Here is a 23,735-nt window from a genome sequence, read left to right on the forward strand (position 1 = left end):
GAAAATTGCAAACTCTAAAACATCATAGAACCACTGCAAACATGATGAGCTGATTTTTTAAATAGAAAGCACTAAAAAAGAAATACTATACTGTATAGCTCAATAGATGCAAAATAACGTTTCCAATAGCTTTTTTTCCCAGCATGAAGATGTTAGATTAAAATGTGCATGCATGCATGCATATTGGAATGAGTATTTTAGGTGCTGTGTCAAGTCTTTTTTTCGATTTTATCGCTTTATTATGATCACCTTTCAACTTTTTTCTAGAAGTACAAATAAACCAGAGTCTCAATTAATATGAGGTCATGGAAATTGGAAATATGATAATTACTGGGGAACAGTAATGAAATAAAATGACATATTTTAAATAAGGCCTATAAACACGACACCTCAATATATATATATTTGTTAACAAATGTAAAGAATAAACACATACCTCTTAGAGAGCATAGATCTTTGCAGATAGTTTGGTTATTTTCCAGATTAATTGCTCATATGTTCACTCTATTTGGGTTTTCGCCTCTTTATATCTGCAGTGCTTTAATTCCTTCCTCAGCAGATTATTCTTGAGAAAAAGTGACAAGCCCTAATGATTTGACAAGTGCTGTTTCTGCTATCCTTAACACAAAGTAAGCCTCAAAGCATAGCTACAAAGCAATATTTTTCACAACTTATTTCCTGTGTTTCTGTCAGACGTGAGCATTATTCAGTAAGGTATATAATAATACAATATAACTAAAATATAATAATAATACTGTGAAAAAAGCCATGCTCCAGTTCCCAGCAATGCTTTGCGTTATGAATAAATTATGCAGATTAGTGTGTACTGCTTAGCTTTACCTCTTGACGATTTTAGATTGACTGCTGTTATTTTATTTGTTGTAACTTTCAGTTATTTGTCCTTTTGTGATTATTCAGAGCTCATTTTATACTACATAATTTATATAATATGTTGTTTTTAGTTTTCACCATCATTGTGATTTGTATGGTAAATGATCAGGTCCACGCATGTTGCATGTTCTTCTGTGTGTTTGTGCGCGATAGAAACCATTGGACTGTGGAGAATTTCAAAATAAAAGTCATCAATGTTAATCCTATGACTTGTTCATTTTCTTTGCCCGTGTTCGTGGGCCCCCCCCAAAGCACGTCGGGCTCAAGGCGGCTGCCTGTATCGCCTTTAAGATGGGCCGGCCCTGTGTACTTGTGAAAAATGTTTATAACAGTTTTACCAGGCTATGCACAATTTCAAGAGAGATTAATTATGAAGAATGAAATCTTTGACATCTGCTCCTGCTGTTTTTTGTTTTGCTTTTGTGTGCAATAAGATACATTCATCAGTTTAGAAAAACAAACACAGGAATTATTGACAGCCAAAGCCAGGCTACAATCAATTGCACAACAGACAGATTCATTCACACATACGTAGCAAGAAAATGGTGCATCTTAAGGTTGAAAATTAGTGTGTTGTGTTGAGTGTTGAGAAGAGGATGTTTATAGTTTAAAAATATACCTTTTTAATCTTTTTATTTCATACATGGAACACTAAATGTGACGTTTAGTAGAATGCATACACTGCTCTTTTCTGAACAGTGATTTATACTACCAAGCTCTAGTATTAAATTAGACAGTATGACTTGTAGGCAAGGCTATAATCAGAAGAACAGACCAAAATGTTAGTAGGTTTTCACTTTTTTTTTGTTGCTAAATATTACATGGCAGTTGTGGTGTGAAATATCCACTGATTGGCACTAAAAGTGAGTTAAATGAGTTAAACAGATGAGGTTACTCAAGTTTTAAAGAGACAGATCACCCAAAAATGAAAATTCTCCTATCATTTACTCACCCTCATGCCATATGTATGAATTTCTTTCTTCTGCTGAACACAAATAAAGATTTTTAGAAGAATAGTTCAGCTGTCTAAGTCCATACTATGCAAGTGAATAGTGGCTGAAACTTTGAAGGTCCAAAAAGCATATAAAAGCAGCAGAAAAGTAATCCATTGGACTCCGTTTGATAAATCTATCTCTTCAGAAGTGATACGATAGGTGTGGGTGAGAAATAAATCAGTAAATTTTTACTATAAATTCTCCTCTCTGCTCAGTAGGTGGCGATAGATACAAAGAATTTGAATGTGAAAGTGCAGATTTATAATAAAAGAGGACCTATAGATATTGATTTGTTTATCACCCATCATATTGCTTCAGAAGACATTGATTAAACAACTAGAGTCATATGGATTACTTTTATGCTGCCTTTTATATGCTTTTTGGACCTTAAAAGTTCTGGTCACCATTCACTTGCATTGTATGGACCGACAGAGCTGAGATATTTTTCTTAAAATCTACTTTTGTGTTCAGCGGAAGAAAAAAAGTCATACACATCGGGATGGCATAAAGGTTTGTAAATGATGAGAGAATTTAGATTTAGAACGACTGAGATTTTTGGGTGAACTATCCCTTTAAACAGGATTTGCGTGAAAGGAAATAAAAGTAATTCTTGTTTTAGCACATGTGGTGTTTATTAGACCAAGATGTTTTACACAAAATGTAAAAATAATTTTTGAAAAATGTAGGTATAATAACATGTTTCTATTAGGACAGGTTCAGTTTTGCCAGACTCCACAAATCACATGTAGTTTAATGTTTCTCTAGGGCCATATAAAGTACTCAGATAAACTCTGCTCAACCAGCCAAGTAGTTACAGTGGCTATTGATTTCTCAATAGTGTTGCCAACCAGACATCGCAGACTTCACACAACTCCTGGCGGGTCAAGCAGTAGTCATGCCTGAAACTTTGAAACTTCAAGTAGCTTGTTTGTCATCTAGCCTGTAATTAAAAATGCTCATATGATCATCTCTCAGGCCGTGTGAGGACTGCAAGAAGGGTCCTCCAGCTGTGCCCACTGTACACCTCCTTAGAAAACACTTATCTCCCATCATGCTCAAAGAGTAGGAGTGTGTCCCCTGGAGTGAATATGTCTTGTAAGGCTGGGTTGTAAAGGGCCCTTGGCCTCAATTGTGTGTAGGGCACTGTTCCCACTAAGCCACAGACCAGGGGAAAACCACAAGAGGGAGGAGCCTGTAATCATTGTTTATTCATGTTTAGAGTCTGTGGAGTGTGTATTGTGGGTTCCAAGCTATTTTTGACAAACTAGCTTTGAAAGAAATTGACATTTTGTACTCTTTAAATACTTTAAATACCTTTTCCTTTGAATGTATTAGTAGCTACAATTTTCAGTTTGCAACTTGGCTTAGTGGTTTGTGCTTGTGCCCCCGACATGATTAGTTGTGAAGCTCACACGAGCATTATGCATTCGAATCAGGTTCGTCATATTTGCCAATCCCATTCTTCCCTCATTTCCCTATAATAATTGAATTGAATAGGCCACACAAAAATGTGTTCTATTGTTTATTAATTTAATGTTGTATATTTTTTGTTCTAATGTTGATTATTTTTTTTCAATTTAAAACAGGTATGCAACATTTTTTTACTGCTCCCTGAAAGATATGAATGAAACAAGTGTCCTGAGATATCTCATCAGTCTCTGTGACAGCTCTAGACTTTGTTAACAGCAAACAAAAAAGACAATTATTTTGTGCATTCTCTTAATATTGTTGTTGCAGCAAAATATTGAGGCATAATGCCATTTTTATGCCATGTTGCTCATAACATTTGTCAGTTGAGGACACTATTTTGCTGCTGTTGTTTTTAACAACCATTTCTGCTCGTGTCTGTGTCAAAAAAGCTAATTTGGCATCTTTGGAGTGCAGGGTTTTAGGAAAAGGGGGCGTGGCTAATCCAACGGCTCATCTTGTCGAAATTATAGAATGGTTAAAATCGCTTACAGCACATTTTAGTTCACTGTATATCTTCCTCTCCAGTAAACTAAATATGTGAGTCAGTGAGTTGAACTCAAGGACCGGATCAGATTTGTGAATGAATCATTCAGAATGGCTCTGTGAACTGGACCATTTGATTCATTAAAATAAATCTGCTTTAAAAGAGTGATTCGCTCATGAAACAGACATTGCTAGTTCTCTCGTGAATGTGCCAAGGAAAGCTAGAAAACTTGGAATATAGGGCATGAGTCATATGGACCTTTTTTCCTGACACTTTTATGGTGTTTTTTTTTTTTTGGAGCCAATATCAATGCAGAACATCACTTGTGTGTGTGTGTGTGTGTGTGTGTGTAAAGAGAGAGAGAGGAAACACTAGTTACTACAAAACTAGTGATTGACCGATTTGGGTTTTTTAATGGCCGATGCCGATATCCAGAGAGCAGGGTGGCCAATAGGCAGATACAATGCTGATATATCACACTAAATGTAGTATTAAATATAGTAAATAACATAAATATAAACATGCAAAAAAAATTATATGCTCTTATTTAGCACTATATTTACTCAATTTCACATTAATCTTTAACATAAATTCTGAAAAAATTATATTGGTATATATTGGTTAAATGGTAGATAGCGGTTTCTTCTGATTTCTGTTTGTCATCAAATTTTAGTAATTTATTTTCACATGAAGAAATTGTTAATTTATTAGGAAGAAGGTAATAACAGTACACACAGTAGTCCAGCAACCATAAATGGCAAGTCCACATTAGAAATCGCATTTTCTCAAAAAATACAGAATCAAACTACTTGCACACACAGTGCATGGTGAATAAGACATTTACTCGAAGCATATGTGAAGCGTTTTTACTCCCACGCTCCTGCGGATCCAGCGTGAGCAGCAATCTCCTGACAGTTTAAATGGCCTGGATCGCCTGCTTGGATTGTCACAGACTGACTGTCATTATTTGTGAATCAGAGGAAATTTTTATCCTGATCATGAAGTTTTTGATTCTGGCTGATGGTATACGGGCTTCAGAGGAAGATATTAGATGAGATCTTAATGGAACAAAAATGCTAGATTTTCGTGAGGTTCATGAACTACATCTTTTTAAACAAGATATCTGAATATTTGCACTCGGTATATAATATAAGTTTTATTGATTTTTGCCTTTTATCATTAGAAAAGTTACAGGGAACTATTGAGGAGAGACTGTTAAATATGTGCTACAGAGGAAGATTTAGGAGCGTTACACAGGATGCTGGATCTGCTGAAGTTGTGTGAGGTTGGTTTATTACATCTGTTTAAATGAGATATGTGCATATTTGCAGACAGTATATGATCTTTTTTTATTGAAATTTGCCTTTTTATCATTAGACAAGATAAAGTTAAAAGTTACAGGGAACTGTTGAATGAAATAGGCGAGAACGTTAATATTATGAGTTCAAACGCATCTGCCGCAGCTCTGATATGCGGACTATTTAAATGAGACTGTGTTGCACACCGGTCTATTATTGTAGTAACACAATAACGTGTAGCAACAAAACTAACTGTGACTGGTCATTTACATGTCTCAGTCGCTTCACATGCAAGCAGGCGGTTTTCAGCGCCATCAAGAACAAATCAGCCAAAAGGGAAATTTTTCGAGCGAAGCCAATCATTTTTATATTCTGAATATTGTTTGATTTATCAGCCTCTGCGATATATTGGTTTGACCACTATTAAAAGCACAGCATGATAGAGGTTTCTCATCCCGTGGGACACAAAGTGGATCACTAACACATAAAGTTAACTTAGAGCTTTGTGTTTGTGCCATTTAATAGAGAGAGAGAAATTATCTTTTAATCTCCCTGTCTCTATTTCTTCTGCATGAATGTTGTGGATGCAAAGGGATTAGCTCCGCAATGACTGATTCAAAGAGGGTTAAATAAGTAGTCCATTTACATCACATTAATTATAATACATCAAGTCAAAATTATGATCATAAAAATGGAATATGGATGAAATGTACCTGAAATATTATTATAATTTGATAAATTATATGATATGAAATTGGTATAGAATGGATCTTTACACTTTCAATGTGTAAAAATGTGTGAAACTAGTTTTACATACTTATTGTAATAATCTACAAACACACCATCCAAAACGGTCAGAAACCAGGGGTAACTATCAACAACCAACTCGTTTCATCGACCACATCTCGAAAACAGCCCGATCCTGTAGATTTGTACTCTACAACATTAGGAAGATAAGACCCTTCCTCTCTAATCATGCCTCACAACTCCATGTTCAGTCTCTTGTCATATGTAGACTGCTGTTATGCTCTTTTAGCCGGCCTTCGTGTATGCACAATTAGGCCTCTGCAAATGGTCCAGAATACAGCAGCATGTCTGGTCTTCAACGAACCCAAGAGATCCCATCTTACCCCGCTCCTTGTCTCTCTACGCTGGCTGCCGTTTGCTGCACGCATCAAGTTCAAAGCTCTGATGCTGGCATACAGAACAGTCACTGGGTCTGCTCCAGCATACCTAAAATCATTCCTGCTGAGTTACATTCCCACCAGAAGGCAGTGGTCTGCAAATGAGCGACTTCTTGTGGTACCAACACAAGGCACCAAATCACTTTCCTGGACTTTAGGCTTCACTGTACCTCGTTGGTGGAACGATCTTCCCAACTCCATCTATGAAGCACACTCTCTCTCTGTCTTCAAGAAACTGTTATAAAAAAATGTAATGACCACTTGACCTTCCACTCATAACATATATGTATATATATATATTGTTTTTTTACGAATCCCAGGACAAATCCCAGCTACCTCCACGTCAGAGACCATCAAGCCTCGCATCTTGTCATGTGGCTTGTTGAGTGTGTTGCCACGGAGTGGTGCCCCACTGAGAACAAACCACATTATAGTGATCACGAGGAGGTTACCCCAAGTTACTCTACCCTCCCTAGCAATCGGGCCCCTTTCTACTCCCCTCACTCACAGTTCCAGGCGGATCGCTTAAATGTGGACCCTCATTCTGGCCTATTCCCCTCCCCTCTGGATACGGGACATCATTCTCTCCCTCCATCCCCAAGACAAAGACACTTTGCCCACACCATGACCCCTCCAGCAACGCCTCAGATCAGGCGCAGGAATAAATTTAAGGCCCCTGGAACTCCATCAAGCCTCGCATCTTGTCATGTGGCTTGTTGAATGTGTTGCCACAGAGTGGCACTCCACTGAGAACAAACCACATTATAGTGATCACGAGGAGGTTACCCCAAATTACTCTACCCTCCCTAGCAACCGGGCCAATTTGGTTGCTTAGGAGACCTTGACTTGTACTTTTCTAAATACAATTGAAACTTTGTAGTGCAGCACTTTTCATGTTATTGTCTCCTTAGGATGAACCACTTATGTTGTATCCTTCCTCAAGCATCTGTTAAATGAATTTAAACCAGAATAATCCTTTACTTACTTCATTACTGAAATATTTTTGGTACTGTTTAATAAATAGGTAAGTATACTAAATATGAATTTGCATTTTAATATTTAGTAAGTGATATGCATTGTTTTTTGTTTTTTTTTAAGAACAACTTGATGACGACAAATTACACAGTAATGGAGGTGAGGCACCATCACTTTTTACGTCCTTTTCTTTTTTAAGTCTATCTGTTTTCATCATTCTCGTATGTCTGCTTTAGTGTTCATTACATTCAGACATTTCAAATTCACTTTACTCTCAGTCACACATTTTCCTTTAATCTTTCTCTGTCTGTTTGCCATGATAGATGCAGTCTGAGTTCTCTACACTGTTGACATCCCTCATCTGGCACTTGGTATCAAACTCATTTTCACTTCTCTTCTCTTCTCTTCTCTTCTCTTCTCTTCTCTTCTCTTCTCTTCTCTTCTCTTCTCTTCTCTTCTCTTCTCTTCTGGTGTCTTATTGTCTCATCTGTTCTCTTCTCCTTATCTCTTCTCCTGTCATTTTCATGTCTCTTTTTGTCTCTACTTTTCTGGTTTTGTCTAATCTCTTCTCACCTCGACTTGTTTCGTGTTTTTCATCTAATCATTTCTTGTCTTATCTCATCATATCTATTGTCTTTTCACTTCTCTTGTCTTCTCTTCTTGTCTCATCTCTTTTTCATCTCTTCTCTTCTTGACTCCGCCTCATCGCTTCTTATCTTGTCTTGTCTTTTTCTTCTTTCGTATTTTCTCTCCTCATCTAATCCCTTCTCTTCTCATCTCTTCTCATGTATTTTCTTGTCTCGTCTCATATTGTCTAATTTCTTACATCTCTTGTCTCATTTATTTTCGCCTCTACGTTTGTAATTTCTTCTTTTTTCATCTCCTCTTCTTGTCTTTTCTCATCTGTCCTCTTTTCTCATGTAATTTCTTATTTTTTTGCCTCTTTTCGTCTATACTTTTTTGTTTTGTCTCTTCTTATCTCGTCTTGTCTTAACATCTTTCCTTTTTCATGTTTTCTCATCTTTTGTCTCTTCTCTCCTCATCTCATGAAATCGCTTTTCTTCGGATCTTTTCCTGTATCATTTCTTGTCGTCTCTATCTTTCTCATTTATTGTTGTCTTATCTTTTTTCATCTCTTATCCTCTTGTCTCATTTTTTCTCATCTCGTCTTTACTTGTCGTCTCTTTACTAAACTCTTCTCGTTTTTTTCTCTTCTCATCTCTTGTCTATTCACTTCTCTTGACTTGTGTTTTATCCTAGTTTCATCTGGTCTCTTCTGGTGTCATCTCTTCTTGTCTCATTTTTTCCCTTTTCTTTTCTTGAGAGGTCTCTTCTCTTGTCTTCTCTTCTCTTCTTTCCTTGTTCAGTGTTTTGTTCTTTCTCTACCTTATGCTGTACCTCATTACATTGGTGTATATTCTAACACCACACTCTCTGTCCATAGGATCCAGTGGAAACCAGCCCAAGCAGGACTGGTCCATTCAGTGGCCCACTTCTGAGTCGGGTAAAGAAAATACCCCAGTAGGGCCAGCAGATCACAGTCAGTGGGTCCGTCTCCAGCTCGCCCAGAGCCCTAAATTGCACTCCCGCTATAGCCAGCACGTGTGCCAGAGCCCACAGGCACTGGCACCCCCTTTCTACTCCCCTCACTCACAGTTCCAGGTGGATCGCTTAAATGTGGACCCTCATTCTGGCCTATTCCCCTCCCCTCTGGATACGGGACATCATTCTCTCCCTCCATCCCCAAGACAGAGACACTTTGCCCACACCCCTCCACGGACTCCCTTAGTAGTGAACACCATGACCCCTCCAGCAACGCCTCAGGTCAGGCGCAGGAATAAATTTAAGGCCCCTGGAACTCCACCTCCGGCCAGCCGAAAGCTCATCCACCTTCTGCCAGGGTTTACAGCTCTACACCGCAGCAAATCTCATGAGTTTCAGCTGGGAAACAGAATAGATGACGCACAGACACCCAAGTAAGTCATACTACATTATACTGTACTCAGTGTACTAAATAATGCAATGCAGTTTAAAGGTTGATTGCTAATATCACATTTTTTTGTGGGAATGCCACATCATAGTTAATCTCAAGCTCAGAAAAACCTGATGATCATAATGACCATAATGGTCTACCAGCTAGACCAGCACTAAACCAGCTCTAACTAGCATAAACCAGCTTAGACCAGCATGGGAATTGCATGCTGGTTATGCTGGTCTTTTTAGCAGGCGAGATGTGTTCCTAGACATCATTTACGTGTGATTTTTAGGTATGATCCAGATGCGGAAGCCAAAAGGTAGACAGTAAAATTATTATGATATTTAAGATAATTTGTTTGGGTGGAAATGTAAGGCAACATCACATAAATCCTTCACAGATAAATGTGAATATTAAGGTATTTAATGTTTCTGGTTCCACTTTAAGATTTAGTTTCCTTACAGATTCCATGAATCGATATACAGTATATCATGAATGTTGTCATAAGAACAGCTGTCTCTCAAAGTACAGCATAACGCAGTTACGGTTCTTGGTTAAATCGAGTGAGAGTCAGATATGACTGAAAGTAATGAGTGAATCAGATTTTATATTCAGAAACTACGTCGACTGATTCGGTGATTGAGTGAGCTGTTTTATAGTCCTGATTCCTCTCTTTTGATCTCTATTTGTTTGCCGTGTTAAACCATTTTGGAAGTTGCTGCCTATGTAGATCCTTTCAAACCAGTCACATATGAGTTTACTTTACTGAAAGAATGCTACCTAAGAAGGTAGCAGCCTATGTAGACAGTAAACAGCGAGGCAGCTCTCTCTATTTTGGAACAGAGCTTATGTGTGTGTGAATAAATAGAGAGCGGCATTAGGTCAGTGATTACCAGTCCCCTTGTTCTGATGTATTCCAGACCCTCTCCATGTCCTGTTAATATGGGCCTGGATTCTGAGAATGCCAGCAAATAGGGAAATCCAATCAGGACAAAACTATCCCTATTCCACCACTAGACCTGATTTGGGACTTGTATTGTCCACTTGAGACTTTATAGTTTAATGAACAGGGCAATTTGTGAACAGGCACTGATAAGGCTCCTACCAAGGAGGTCATAATTTTGTATAATTAAACCTTAGTTTAAGGTCATAGGCAGCAGTAAATTTAGACATGCACATGCATGGAATACCAAAAAGGGCAGGCATGTCTCATAGTTACATTCTGTCTATTGGTGTAAATGTATTGCTTGAATGCATTTACATTTGTAAAAAGTACAAATGTCCACTTAAAGTCCCTGTGAAGTGCCTTGACAAGCGCAGTTTGGATGCCTGTTTTCAATTTCCAGTCTCCAGTGTTTTCACTCACATTGGCATTTGTTTTTAGCAGTCATTGTGATGTTTAGAGTATTACATTATGAAAATGATCAAAAAAGCATGTGGCTCCATAGTGCCGATACTTTAGTCACAATGACCATTTTTTTACAAGGAGTGGGTGCATGACGTGAAGCTATGAACCGAGGTGAGTTACGTTGAAATCATTAACTACTTTGAGCTGTTATGACAGCCAACGACTGCACAAGTTGAACCTGTACTCATTTTTACTACAACTAACACTTAAAATGTTTGTTGTTCTTCATCTGTAATGCTTGAATTGGTATGTTTTACATTGCTTCTTATGGAGACCAGAACCAATAAACAGTCCTTGAAGCATCATGGTGGCATGCAGTGGTTAGTCAGGAAATCTTTGGATAGGCCTAATCTGCAAGTTATCAGACATATATTTTTTATTATTATTTACAACCAACAACAGACCGTTTAAAATGTAATATTTAAATTTTAATACATTCATAACATTTTACATGTTTGCTTCAGCTGACTAAGAAGTGCTGTTTTTGAATTCTCTTCTTACTAAATATCTTAATAAATGATGGGATGGCACTACATATATCTCATTAGAACAGCTGTTTAGCTGAATAAAAAAATTATGAGACATCATAACAAATAGCTACTCTCAGCACAGTGAAATGAATAAGTTACACACATTTCATATTTGATTGACAATGGAATTGGATTTTCTATTGATTTTATAGGATCATGGCTGCATAAAACATGTTTAGCTCTTCTGTGGTATATATACTCACATGAAATGATTATAATTATGAATAATAATGTTTAAATGAGTTTATATATTGGAGAGGCATGCTAAGTTACATTATTGACAATTAATGATTAATTGGAGTAAACATGAACAGTTCATGAAGCAATTTTGAAGACATACTGTATTATTAATTATTGTGAGAATTATGAATTGTAAATTAAATCCACACCAAGACTTTAGGTTTTTAGATCCAGAACAAGACTTTAGAATTTGAGATCCAGACCAAGACTTTAATCTGTAAGATCCAGAACAAGACGTTTGGTTTTGAGATCCAGACCAAGACTTTAGGTTTTAAGACCCATACCAAGACCTTAGAATTTAAGATCCAGAACAAGACGTTTGGTTTTGAGATCCAGACCAAGACTTTAGGTTTTAAGACCCATACCAAGACCTTAGAATTTAAGATCCAGAACAAGACGTTTGGTTTTGAGACCAAGTCCAAGACTTTAGAATTTGAAATCCAGGCCAAGACTTCAGGTTTTGAGATCCAGACCAAGACTTTAGAATGTAAAATACAGAACAAGACGTTTGGTTTTGAGACCCAGTCCAAGACTTTAGGTTTTGAGATCCAGACCAAGATTTTAGAATTTGTAATCCAGACCAAGACTTTAGGTTTTGAGATGCAGACCAAGTCTTTAGAATTTGTAATCCAGACCAAGACTTTAGAATTTTTAGACACAGACACAGACAAAGATTTTAGGTTTTGAGACCAAGTCCAAGACTTTAGAATTTGAAATCCAGGCCAAGACTTCAGGTTTTGAGATCCAGACCAAGACTTTAGAATGTAAGATCCAGAACAAGACGTTTGGTTTTGAGACCCAGTCCAAGACTATAGAATTTGAAATCCAGGCCAAGACTTCAGGTTTTGAGATCCAGACCAAGACTTTAGAACGTAAGATCCAGACCAAGTCTTTGGGTTTTGACACCCAGACCAATACTTTAGAATTTTTAGACACAGACACAGACAAAGATTTTAGGATTTGAGATCCAGACCAAGACTTTAGAATTTGAGATCCAGACAGAGTCTTGAGCTCACTGTGTTTCTGTCTCATAATTACTGACCTTTTGACATTGCCCTCTGACTCCCCCCCACACACACAAACACACACCAGAATTCCTGATGAGGGAATTTTAATGAGCGTGTACAGAAGAATTCTCTCAACATTCATATGTGTGTCTTGCACAACGCTCCATCTGATTAAAGAATCTGTATTTTGGAGACTATGAGAATGTGTCTGTTTGTCCTTCAGTCATGTCATACAGTGTTAATATGAATGCCATGTTCTCTCTGTTCCTTATTCATGATGTCATATGATTCTGTGCAGAATCCTTTTCTGTTTGCTGGGTGCTTTATTTTCATGCATACGAGGAGATATTTTTGGAAAGGAGTTTGGAGTTTGGAATGCATGACAGCTGCTTTATCATATTTGGCAGGTTTGAAGGGGAAACTGTTGGAACGGAAAAGCAGGAGATGATGAAATTAGTGATGTTTGATTTACATGTCATCCAATTCCACAACTTTGCTGTTGTGATTGGATTGTAATTGATGGGAGTTTTTGAATTCGATTGCTTGTTGAAAATGAATCTTTTTGTCTGGGTTCATTTGTATGGGTTTTACAGCATATCTTTGTCTGTGTGCTAGATTGATATATCAATCAGACCAATGAATCAGTCAATATTTGCATTGGACAATAAGCATGCAAGCTTGGCAGATTAACAGAAGTGTGTCACTTTAAAAATCGAGATCTAGATTAAGAGCCTATCACAAGACCCAGACCGAACCAAGACGTATTATTTAAAGAAACAGGCTGTCCATTTTAATAAACTGAAATAGAGCAATTATTCAATTTATTAAAACATGTATGTTGCTTGCCAAGGCAGTCCATAATTTTTGCGAATTCTCCATAATAGGAAATATCCATTATGACAATTGGTTGAGGATGTGTTTATCACCTTTAGTGCACTTTAAATGAATGCCATTCTTGACTGAGACCATATGCCGAGACCCAGATTTAGGCTAAAACCATGTTTGGAATTCCCAATCCAGACCAAGGCCATGTTTATGTGGTCTCGAGAGGTCTTAAGAGTAAGACCATAAACACAACATTACGTAACAACACAAAGACTCTAATTCTGATATACTGTATGCATTTATATATTTGTTAGTATTATATCAGCAATTGGAAACCCTTCTGGTCTGGTCCCTTCTGGAAACACTGGTCTGTGTTTCCAATATCCATTTTTGGTTATGCTTGGTTTTATAAAAGTACAAAAACCTGTCTTGAAATCTTTTGTAAATTCCCCACTTGCTGTATCTTGCATTTCTTGTGTTTCAGTTTCTGTCCAGTAGATTTCCACCATTTGTTAATACATGCAATGCTCAGTGGTCATCATATTCTCTCTCTCCATTTGAAAACACACTCCCGTCACCTCTTAAACTTTTTATACGTGAAGTGAATGGCTATTAATTTTGCTTATGTTCCCGGACTACCTCTCACTCTGCCCTTATCAAGCTGAGTGCTACTCTCCGCTGTAGAGATAATTAGCAAGGCTTATTTGCTATGCTAATGAGCATCAACATGCATCTGCATAAAGTCCAATGTCTCTCTAGGACTCTGTGCTAGTCAGCTAGTTGATAAGATGGTTTACAGTTAGCAGTGTTGAGGAAGCTACTTTGATACTGTAGTTTCCCCAGTTTCAAGCTACTCATAAGTAGCTAAACTACAGTCAAAATACACTTTTAAAAAAGTACTTCAAGTACACAAGTACACTTCTAACAGAAAGAAGCTATCTACAAGTCAAACAATCCACCCAAATCGCACTATTCTACTCCATTTTGTAGTGTGAGTTGTGTGTTCACAGTGAAAATACAACAAAAAGAAGAGTACTACGAGTACTTGGATGATGTACTTCTTCAACTGAAAAACAAGTGTGGAACGTTGGACACTTTATGCAATCAATGGTCACAGATTGTCCTACATAGTGGAAGGGGCGGGGTTATTTGGCTGTGATGCTGGCCTGACAAAGTAATTGTAATTAATTATGAATATGGTAAATAGTGAAATGTTTTTGACGACAGCACCTTGCAAATGTGAGCTGAATGCTTTACCAGTTAATGCTTCACTAATCCATCCGCTACATAGCCGAGCGCATAGTGTAAGTGCACAGTATATTGTGCGTCACTTGCGACACAGCCAATATATTTTTTATTTCATAACTTACAAATGTTATACTACAATACATTTTATATACAGTATAATGATGAAACAGTAAGGATCTCATGTAGGGCATTAAATTAAAAATGTACACCAAATACTGTTCAACTAATAAAACTATACTGGGTCGTAAACTGGGTCTATGTTGTTTTCTGTCCTGTGTTGATGTATTTTTTATTGAAACAGGAAGTTTGGGTTAGACATATTGAAGGGCTTGGCTCTTTATTTTTTCAAATAGACAATTGGCTTTAGTTATGTCACAGCCATGAACCAGGATTTGCTAGTCTGTTTAAGGGGGAGGGACATTCTTATTCTAGAGAGCATTTGATCTCTGCGACTTCACACACACACACACACACACACACACACACACACACACACACACACACACACACACACACACACACACACACACACACACACACACACACGTTGGTCTACCTATCATTATGAGGACTTTCCATAGACATAATGACTTTTATACTGTACAAACTATAGATTCTATCCTCTAAACCTAACACAACCTCTAAACCTAACCCTCACAGAAAACTTTCTGCATTTTTACATTTTCAATAAAACATTGTTTAGTATGATTTTTAAGCGATTTGAATTATGGGGACACTAGAGATGTCCTCATAAATCACATTTATAGCATAATAACCTTGTAATTACCAGTTTGTAACTTACAAAATTGTCCTCGTAAATCACACACACACACACACACACACACACACACACACACACACACACACACACACACACACACACACACACACACACACGTAGTGTTTCCATGTTTTATGGGGACTTTCCATAGACATAATGGTTTTTATACTGTACAAACTTTATATTCTATCCCCTAAACCTAACCCTACCCCTAAACCTAACCCTCACAGAAAACTTTCTGCATTTTTACATTTTCAAAAAACATAATTTAGTATGATTTATAAGCTGTTTTCCTCATGGGGACCGACAAAATGTCCCCACAAGGTCAAAAATTTCGGGTTTTACTATCCTTATGGGGACATTTGGTCCCCACAAAGTGATAAATACACGCTCACACACACACACACACACACACACACATACACACACACACACACACACACACACACACAAATCAGCTCTTCCGTGTCAGTGATAAAATAATGGAGAAAGGAGTGCTTAATGCTATTTTGTGTACAAAACAATTACAAATAAAGAAATTTAGCTCAGGTGCATCCCATTTCTCTGGATCTTCTTTGAGATGTTTCTACACTTTGATTGGAGTCCACCGGTGGAAACTTCAATTGATTCGACATGATTTGGAAGGGCACACACCTGTCTACACCAATCAGCCACAACATTAAAACCACCTGTCTTATATTGTGTAGGAAAGCTGAACTCCGCAAAATACAGAGATATCCTTAATGAAAATCTGGTCCAGAGTGCTCACCTTCGAACAGGACATTGACCTTAAGCACACAGCAAAGACAACGCAAGAGTAGCTGAGGGACATCTCGGTGAATGTCCTTGTGTGGCCCAGCAAGAGCCCTGACTTGAATCCAATTGAACATCTCTGGAGAGACCTGAAAATGGCTTTCCACCAACGGTCCTCATCCAACCTGACCGAGCCTGAGAGGATCTGCAAAGAATAATGGCAGAAAATCTCCAAATCCAAGTGTGCAATGCTTGTCGCATCATACCCAAAAAGACTTAAAGGCTGTAAACGTGCTTGAACTAAGTACTGAGTTATGGGTCTGAATATTTTTTTGCTTTGTCATTATGGGGGTATGGAGTGTAAATTTATGTGAACACAACAAGTCACACCAACACAAATACGTTTTTATTTGAAAACGCATTAAATTTTGCTACATTTATGACTCTCATTCACACTAGATTGGCGTCTTTATCCACCGAAAATGGAACCTTTCAAAAAACGTTTTCTATTACTGCTTACCTTGGAAAACGATTTAAACCAAAAGGGATTAGTGAGGATGTTGCCTCCGCAAAACTTACTGTTAGTTAAAAAAACATAGAAATCTAGATCTCCACTTACGGAGTGATTTAAATTTACTCCTGTTCAAAAAGTGTGAACACCTTGACATTCAACTTTATGGATATGTGAGAATGTTTATAAAGTTCTCTTGAGAGAATATGTGTGCACACTTCTTTAAGAGTCTTATAGTGTGTTTGTGCAGTATAATGGGAGTGTGTGTATGTGGGGGAAACGCTACCTTTATGGCAAATGTTAAGCTCTCCTTCATTTATTCTGATGAGTGCGGTAGACGACAGAGAAATGGAGTAAATACAGGATAAAGAACAGGAGAATGCGTAGAATACGGGGGAGGAGACGCATGAATTACACTGTGTTGCCTTTTCTTCTTCCTCAAGTAATTCCACCGTGAATTACTTGAAATTGAGAAATTTGCATCTGCTTCAGTGCAAGTCTCTGTGTTTGGTTTGATTGTGTCTGTTACCGCCTCTTTGCTCTCTGTTTCACTCTCTCCATCTCTCTCACTTTTAATGAGAGTGAAATTAGATGAGGAGTAGACCTGTGTTTGATCATCGTGTTGGGTGTGCGGTATAGTTCATGGCTAATGCAGCGTTGAGGATTCAATATAAAGGATATGGAAATAGGAGAGCGTTGCCTTGGGCACACTGAAGTCATGCAAAAATAAGCGAATCAAGCATATTATGATGCAAGGGAATGCTAATACACATTTGGTGTATTTGTTTGTATATACATTTTAGATATAGATTATCAGTGTATAAACTAAAAGCCAAAATTTTGTAATTAATTAGGTTATATTATTTATAGTTGTGCAACCAGTACCGATTACAGAAAGCAAAAAGGCTTTGCCAAATCAATTAACTTTTTTTTTTTATATTTGAAAATACAATCCACAAACTGAAAATGTTATATTTATGTACATGTGGGATTGACTATATGCAATATTAATGAAAGTGTTTAATGAATTACAGTAACGTTTACATTAGTTGTCCTTAACCCTCTGGGGTCTGAGGGTGTTTTGGGCCTTGGAGAATTTTGACATCCCTTGAAATATTCAGCACAAACTGGGCTACAATAATGTGTGAGCAACAATATTTCAAAACCATCCTGATCGCTCATTACACAACACAATATAGTCATTTAACTTGTGTAAGACACTTTTAGTGTTAGAAAGGTCATAGGCGTGAATTAACTTGAATATTGATGTATTTCACACGTGAGGAGACAAAGACCCCTCCCCTGGGCCCATCAATGAGGAATATGACAGAAAGACTTAATGATCAAAATCAAGTTTTATGTTAAAAGAAGTAATCTGACTATACATTTTCTTTACATAAAGACTTAATTTTAGACCTACACTACAGTTTAAAAGAAGTCTCTTCTGCTCACCAAGACTGCATTTATTTGTTTCAAAATACAGTAAAAACATTGATATTGTGAACTCTTTACAATGTAAAATAACAGTTTTCTATTTGAATATATTGTAAAATTCAAATATGTAAAATTTTCAGCATCATAACTGCAGTCTTCAGTGTCACATGATCCTTCAGAAATCATTATAATATGCTGCTTTTCTAATATGGGCATATTTTAAGTGCATTTTACTCATTTAACCTGAACACATATTTGTGTATATATATATATATATATATATATATATATATATATATATATATATATATATATATATATATATATATATATATATTAGGGCTGTCAATCGATAAAATTTTTTTATCAAAATAATTACATGATGTCCCGATTAATTAATCGTGATTAATTCATTTAATCGCATATACAATTATTTGCTGAGTAAGCCCCTCATATAACAACAATTCAATATATAATAATGAAATAATTATACATAGTTATGTTTAAATATATATATATATATATATATATATATATATATATATATATATATATATATATAATATATAGTTAGGTTTAAATATATATATATATATATTTAAACCTAACTATGTATAATTATATATATATATATATATATATATATATATATATATATATATATATATATATATATATATATTTAATTTTTTTAACTCTTCTGCTACAAGAATGTAATGCATTTTAATTATCTGAATATTGTTTTATTATATATATATATATATATATATATATATATATATATATATATATATATATATATAAAACAACAACTCACTGTCCCACTCTCTCTTTCTTTTACATTTTTGTTTAAATACTCTGTGTTTGAGTGGTCAGTCCTCATCCAGGTTAATGCAGCTTTTTTCTCTGTCCCATTAATAAGCAGTTAGAATAAAGGCACATAAGAGCACCAGTGTGGCTGGTTTCCTCTCCCCAGTTTGGCCCTCATAATGATCCGCTCTTCTCTCCCCATCGCCCAGATTGGAATCATGATTATGAATTTAAATGAGTGTTAAAGAGTCACTGGGCCTTGGTCGCATTCCCCACACATCATTGATTTATCACAGCTGTGGCCCAGTGAATGTAGTCAAGCTGTCGGACACAAACCTGCTGTAAGCCCATGAACGAGCGACTGGAGACCACCAATATCAATGAGTCAGCCCCCAGTTCCTGTCTGTCTTTCATCTAAGTTAGATGTATGCAGTGCAGTTTGACAGAGATATCTGAATTATTAGTTCCATCACAGTATGAAGTGTTGCTCATTTAAAGAGCCATGCACAAACATATTATTATTATTATAAAATACTCCTTTATATTGTATTGCTTTCCACTCTTTAATATCCTTATTAACACTGCTGAAAACAAACAGCATAAACCAGATTAAGGTTGTTTTCTGGTTTTGCTGATTAGTTTGATGGTTTTAGAAGGGTTTGAGGCACCTGTGAAGAACTGGTAAAACTGAGAGATCAGATGGCCGACCAGCTAAATGGCAAGATAAACAAGCTTATCTTGGCTAAGACCAACAAACCATGATTTAAATTTTTTTTTTTTCCTCTAGCAGATAGCTTAATGAGAAAAATAATTAAAAAAACAGCTAGAGTTATCAGTCCTTATTCCCTAACAGTAATTCACCATGATAGCTCTAGTTTCTGACGAAATTACATAGTTACTGCAGTTATTAGTAACTATTAGTTGCTACAATTAAAACTAGGGCTGGGTAAAAATAGCAATTTTCTGATTAATCGCGAACTTCATTTGAATGCTCCCGATACTGATTCTTAAAATCCTAAGAATCATCTTTTACTTTTACTTTAAAGTTTACTTTATTTTTTGAATGTGTTGATTATTATATCTAGGGGTGGGCGGATATAACCACAACCTCATATCATAAAATGAATAATTTTATATCACAATCAAGTAAAATAAAAAATAACATTAATAAAAATTGGTTTATATTTAATAAGCATTTTTTAATGTCTATTATTGGATAATCCAGTCAGTGTATTAATTACTTTATAAATGAAAACTACTTCCTCTTTTATAGTTTTGTCTTTATTTGGAACTTGACACATAGTCAAAGTAAAAAAAAAAGTAAATTAAAAAATAAAACACAACTTTGTCTTAAATCAGCATTACCATAACGCTAAATTTCACATTATGCCACATTGCAGTCTGAGATGCTGTTGACAAATATTGTAATTATGATATAGTTTCCACAAGAAACTCAACATCTTCTCAAAGCAATGCAACAAAGAAAATAATACATAAGTAAACAAAATAAAATAAAAATTACAAATCCAAAGAAAATAAACACACTGTATATAAATAAGTCATTTATTTAGAGAGTAAATTAATATCTAAAGGTAACAGTACTGCTGCTCCCAACTCCCTCGGGGGCACCATCTTACCCTAGGAGGGCACCAGTAAGTCCACCGGCTGCCCTTACTCGCACATTATACGTTATTCAAGGACCCAAAAGCAGTTGTGGAACACGATGAATGCTTCACGCTCATATCACGCGAACCCTAACCCTAAACCCTGGAACTCTGCGTAGGGCTTACATTTGGCCAGCGGTGGCCCTGAAAGTCAAACATAATTATTAATATATCTAAGGCTGATGATGTTTAGTTTAAAAACACTTTATTTTGGCATGTGACACAATGTTGTAGCTGTTTTCCTCGTCAGTGGTGGTTAGAATGTTTGGCTGTCTATATACATTTGATGTTTGACTTCATCCATAGTGCTTTATGGTTAAAAAAAAACAACAACTCAAGATTTCAAACGGATCAAGTACGTTTTGTGGTCATGCCACAATTTTGAGTAGTGCGAGTGATCCCACTCTGCATTCTCCTATCTCTGGAGCACAAATATCAGGATTTATCTGTGTGAAACACAGATGCGCTTGTCAGATGAGAAGCATGTTTAGTACTTATGAAGCGCTGAACGCAAGATGAATGTCATTGAAATGCTGAAATTCATTAAACCTTTCAATGTCCCTGTACCATGCCACTTCAATTCTCTCAGTCTCACGTGAAGCCCTGCCCGCTGATAGATACACACTCCACGTACATGGATATTTACATATCACGATATACACTATATAGCAAAATCTCTATCGTTTAACACTTTATATAATTTATATCTTAAAAGTAAGATTTTTACTTTTTCTGAAGAAAATGTGACTGATCCTTTTCAGTGCAAAACTTGCCGCTATGAACAAAAACAGTGTGGCATAAGTTACCCTCCGAAGTTTAATACTTATGTTTAGAGGTTCAAATCCCTAACCCTCAGGTTTAACCAGCACCACAAATAACATAATTAACTGTTATTTTAGCTGCAACAATGGCTACCATGGTAAATAATTTAAGGGTCTCATACACACACACACACACACACACACACACACACACACACACACACACACACACACACACACACACACACACACAGACACATACACACTCTATTTGGGCTCACATATCTTTGTGTTGTGAGACTTATCTTGAATAGAAATCCTTATTAAGTGGATAAATTATTTTCACCCCCTGCTCCTTTCCTTCACCTCTATGACACATGCTTCTCTGTGTTCTGCAGAGCAGAGTTGTGAATAATGAGCATAGGTGAAGTTTAATGAAGCCTAACTATCCCTTTTCCTCCCTATTAGCACTGCTCTTACTGAGAGGAGAGTCCACGGCAAGCATTATATTCCTCTAGTCTGACCATCGGCATTAAGTCTGGTCCACATTGCTCCTTAGACTGGACAAGAGCCACCCACTTCGACGGAAAAAGGTCACCTGACCAACATGTAAAATTATGAACCATGGTTTGTTTCTTATTTATCATGGTTCCTGGTTTCATAGAACCAATTACTATAAAAATCTTCTTGTTAAATTATAAAATTTTTGTTAAATGATTTTTACGTGGCTTGTCGTGCGTATCACGGAAGTTTCCTGGTGAAATGAACACTAGAGGCTCTAAAACACCAATGACTTATATTCACTTTCACACAAATCATAAAACAACAGATTATCAGTTCATAAACACTTAATTTTCACCCTGTTCCTCACAAAATGTTATCTTATGATATCAAAACACTTTTACTACAGCACATGACTTGTATGGAGAAAGATTAAATGCACACATTTAATATTTGCATGACATACATTTACAAGTGTGATCAAATTGAGCAGTAGCTCAACTGATAGAGAATAGCACTTGCGATGAAAAGGACCGAAATAAGAATCCTGAAGAGCATGCAAGTCGACACGTGTGCTGAAAGTGTCATAGATGTACGATAAAATTATGTGGTTGCTTTGGCAATTGCGTTTTTCATCTCACATTTGCTTTTTCTGACACCATCGGTTAGGTTAAGGTTAAAGGTTTAGGCTGAGGAGGTTGGCTTTTTTTTATTTTAAACTCGAGCATTAACCCTAAAAACCTCTTCTTTTTGGGAGAACATTTAGCTTTCTTTTTATATGTTCACAATTTTAATTAAACTGCCTGCATATCTTCACCAGTATTATGTATGATTTTATATATAAATAATTTGTTTAAGAGTCTTCGACTTGTTCGGCCACCATTATATGAACGATAAATGACAAATGATCAGATTAGAAATCTGAATAAATGTTCTCCATCATTAAATATGCAATACAACAGGCACATTGTATCTGCTCAAAATTTGTATGTAAGGAAATGGAAGTGGAGCGTAGTTCTAGCGGGAAGACCAGCAGGTGTACATAATCACATCATTAGCTGGATAATTCCTAGCCAATTGCACGTAAGCCATTGCTTTATATGTCTGCTCACAATCTATCACATTGCTGTTTCAGTGTGCTAACACGGCAACCTCCACCACCCCACCACCACCAGTTGAACCCTGTCCCGCAGGGGGGTAGGCTCCTCGCCCCTGCCTCCTATCTCTGTCAGGACATGACGGTTCCGGATACAACTCCCTCGGACTGCCGGACGGGGCCTACGCCAAAGAGGGAGACATCACCTCCCGTTTTACAGCTATCAAATAAATGGCATCTCAAACTTCACTCAAGCCTGCGTGTCTTCCCGATAGAACTTTAGTTCAAGAAAGTAATTATGATTAATTCAGGGATTATTGAAAGAATTAAGGTGTATGTCTAATCACTCAGCTATGCTGAGCTGATATGCCACATATGTTAACTCTTTAGAGTAATACTATTCTCATAGACATTGAAAATAATATCATGAATATGTTGAAATATTGTTTGAGGATGGAGTGTAGATCTTAAGAATCAACTCGCGAGATTATTTAATCAAAATATACCAGTCAAATTATCTTTGAATACATACATACATATAAGACTTTATTTCCAATCTACAACATCTAACTAAACTAACACACATAGACAAACTTAAAAACTGTTGGCTCAGTGAGCTGTAACAGAAGTTGAATGGAAATAATATGTAACAGAGAAAATTGAAATTTATTAAGTCTATAGACCATGCCCTGAATCATTTATACTTAATTTAGTATATCTCAATTTGCAATCAGGTTACCCGAAGTATTTATATAAAACACCAGCACTTTCTAGCAAAAGTCTGGAGATGTACTAGCGTTCCATTGTGGCAAAGTAAACAGGCAAGCATTTACATATGAAACATGATATACATTCTCTTTATGATTACTTCACTACACATTAACATTTGAATAT

General features: G+C 36.5%; 1 protein-coding gene across 1 annotated transcript in view; it reads left to right on the forward strand.

Annotated features, from left to right (window-relative positions):
* Positions 1–23,735, forward strand: part of ksr2 (kinase suppressor of ras 2) — a 125,506-nt gene that overhangs the window by 24,392 nt on the left and 77,379 nt on the right. The window contains exons 4-5 of the mRNA XM_052104876.1: positions 7,421–7,456; positions 8,742–9,273. Coding sequence (XP_051960836.1) covers positions 7,421–7,456; positions 8,742–9,273 — 568 coding nt within the window. The remainder of the gene's footprint in view (positions 1–7,420; positions 7,457–8,741; positions 9,274–23,735) is intronic.

The sequence above is a fragment of the Xyrauchen texanus genome, chromosome 3 (genome assembly GCF_025860055.1).
Source record: "Xyrauchen texanus isolate HMW12.3.18 chromosome 3, RBS_HiC_50CHRs, whole genome shotgun sequence".
Lineage (NCBI taxonomy): Eukaryota > Metazoa > Chordata > Actinopteri > Cypriniformes > Catostomidae > Xyrauchen > Xyrauchen texanus.